The 2,632-nt window shown below is 70.9% G+C and overlaps 1 protein-coding gene across 1 annotated transcript in view; it reads left to right on the plus strand.

Annotated features, from left to right (window-relative positions):
* Positions 1–6: 6 nt before the first annotated feature.
* The window catches only part of TBX2 (T-box 2), a 7,352-nt gene continuing 4,726 nt past the window's right edge, over positions 7–2,632 (plus strand). The window contains exons 1-2 of the mRNA XM_019545309.1: positions 7–390; positions 1,317–1,644. Coding sequence (XP_019400854.1) covers positions 26–390; positions 1,317–1,644 — 693 coding nt within the window. The 5' untranslated portion in view covers positions 7–25. The remainder of the gene's footprint in view (positions 391–1,316; positions 1,645–2,632) is intronic.

Consider the following 2,632-nt stretch of genomic DNA (forward strand, 5'->3'; position numbering starts at 1 on the left):
CGCCCCGGGACCTGCGGATGCCCCGATGAGAGATCCAGCCTTCCCGGAGACTGCCATGGCTTACCACCCCTTCCACGCGCCCAGACCGGCCGACTTCCCCATGTCCGCCTTCCTCGCCGCCGCCCAGCCCTCCTTCTTCCCGGCCCTGGCGCTGCCGCCGGCCGCGCTGGCCAAGCCCATGCCGGACCCGGGCTTGGCGGGGGCGGCCGAGGCCGGCCTGCACGTCACGGCCCTGGGCCACCACCACCAGGCGGCCCATCTGCGGTCCCTCAAGAGCCTGGAGCCCGAGGAGGAGGTCGAGGACGACCCCAAAGTGACCCTGGAAGCCAAGGAGCTGTGGGACCAGTTCCACAAGCTGGGCACCGAGATGGTGATCACCAAGTCCGGCAGGTAGGACCCGATCCGCCCCCGCCGCCCGGCCACCTGCCCCCGCCGCCGGCTGCTGGAGTCGCTGCGCGGGGGCAGCGGCCCCCCCAGCCCGCCCCGCTCGTGGGGCTCAGGCCGCTGCGGCCGACCCGCACGTCGGGGAGCCTCCGGCGTCTGTGCCTGTTGTTTTGCGTTTATTATTATTATTATTATTATTATCGTTGTTATTTTATTGGGGGTTGGTTTTATTTTGATTGTTTTTTAAAAGGAGCGAGATCCCGGCTGAAACGAGCCCGGGGTCGATGCGGCCCCCAGGTGTTTCTCTGACTCTCCCCGGAGTCGGGACCTTGCAAACGTGTCGTTTGGGGCCGGGCTGCCCGGGAGCGGCCCGAGCAAGCCCCCGCGAGAGCCCGGGGGTCGGGCTGCTTTGGTCCCCCCCCCCCCCCCCTTCTCTTCGGCTTCCCCCGCGCTCGGTCCCGGAGGCCGCACGGCCCGCCCCGGCGTTGGGGTTGGCGTTGGGGTTGGCGCTGGGGGGGAGGTTCTCCCTCCCGAGAAGGCCGATCCATTTCCTCGGGGCAGAATTCGTTTCTTTCCTTTTGAAAACATAATTGCAGAGCAAGGGAAAATGCTTTTTGCACCCGCATCCCGCCTAGGCTGCCGTGCGGGGAGTGGCCCGGCTTTTTTGCGGGGTCTGGGGGTTGCTTTTGCTGCTGTTGTTTTCGTCTCTGCCCCGCTTGCCGAGGGCCGGCCCCGCGAGTGTAACCTCTCGCTCCTTTTCCAGCCCGGCAGGGGCGGGCGCAGCGGCCCGGCCGCCTCTTTATTTTTTGCGGGGTGTCCGGGCTCCGTCGGGGCGCCTCCAGGCCCGGGGCCGCTGGCTTTCCCGGGACACCTCTGCCTCCAAACGACCCCCGGGGCTTTCCTGACCCCCCTTTCCACCCCCGCCCTCCCAGGAGGATGTTCCCCCCGTTCAAAGTGCGGGTGAGCGGCCTGGACAAGAAGGCCAAGTACATCCTGCTCATGGACATCGTGGCGGCCGACGACTGCCGCTACAAGTTCCACAACTCGCGCTGGATGGTGGCCGGCAAAGCGGACCCCGAGATGCCCAAGCGCATGTACATCCACCCGGACAGCCCGGCCACGGGCGAGCAGTGGATGGCCAAGCCCGTGGCCTTCCACAAGCTCAAGCTCACCAACAACATCTCGGACAAGCACGGCTTTGTAAGTAGGGCGCCGGGCCCGGGGCTGCTCCCCAAGCCCGGCCCGCAGGCGCACCGAGGGGCGCAGCCCTGGAGGGGAGGGGAGGGGAGGGGTGCACCAGGCCGGGGCTGAATGGCCCAGGATCTGATCCCGGAGGGGCTTGCTCTGCCGCAGGGCCAGGCCGTGCGGAGCCGCGGGCCAGGCCGAGCTGCGGGCAGCTGCGCGGGGTCCCTGGGAAGCGGCGGGGCAGGGAGAGGCAGCCCGGGCGCTGCTGGGCCCCTGCGCTCCGGCTCTCGCCTCTCACCTGCCGGCGCCGGGCCCTGCCCTGGGCGCAGGCTGCCACCGCCCGCCGGGCCCGATCCGTCCTGCGGGGCCTGGCCGAGCGCGGGGCCGTGGGGCGGGATCGGCGCCCCCGCGTGCGGGGGACGGGAGGAGGGAAGGGCGGGCAGGGGAAGCGGGAAGCGGGGGGAGGCCATGGAAGTGTTTGGGGGATTACATCCCAATCCCGAAGGGGGCTGGAGGAATCGTTGCCAGGCCGCGGCGTGAACGGGATCGCGCCCCTTGGGCTCGCGGGGGATGCGGGGGTCGCCACGCACCCCGTCTGCGGGGCTGCTCCCCTGTGCTGCGGGGCCGGGGCCGGGCAGGGCAGCGGCAGCCAGGGCTGCAGGTGCAGCGCGGGGGCCTGGGCCGCAGGTAGCAGCAGGCCGCGGACTGGGCTTTCGTTTCACTGCGGGACCTGTGCGTGCGTGCGTGTGTGCGTGTGTGTGTGTGTGTGTGCGCGCGCGCATGGGGGGGTCTCGGCTGCAGGGCCAGGCTGCCCCCCGCTGCTCCTGCCTCTCCCCGGGGTTGGGGGGCAATGAAAACCCCTGCGGGGCTCGGAGCAGCTGGGCGATCCGGGGAGGGAGCCGTGTGTCCCCGCATCCAGGCCGGGGCACGGGCAGCCCCCGCACGGGCGGCCCGCGGGGTTTCCCCGAGCCCGGAGCGGGTCTGCCGGGGGGGCTGGAGCTGCTGGACGGGGCCAGGCTGGGAGCAGGTCTCAGGTGCGGGGGGGCAGGAGAGGCCTCGTCTG

Source organism: Crocodylus porosus, unplaced genomic scaffold, assembly GCF_001723895.1.
Source record: "Crocodylus porosus isolate Cpor-Errol unplaced genomic scaffold, CroPor_comp1, whole genome shotgun sequence".
NCBI lineage: Eukaryota > Metazoa > Chordata > Crocodylia > Crocodylidae > Crocodylus > Crocodylus porosus.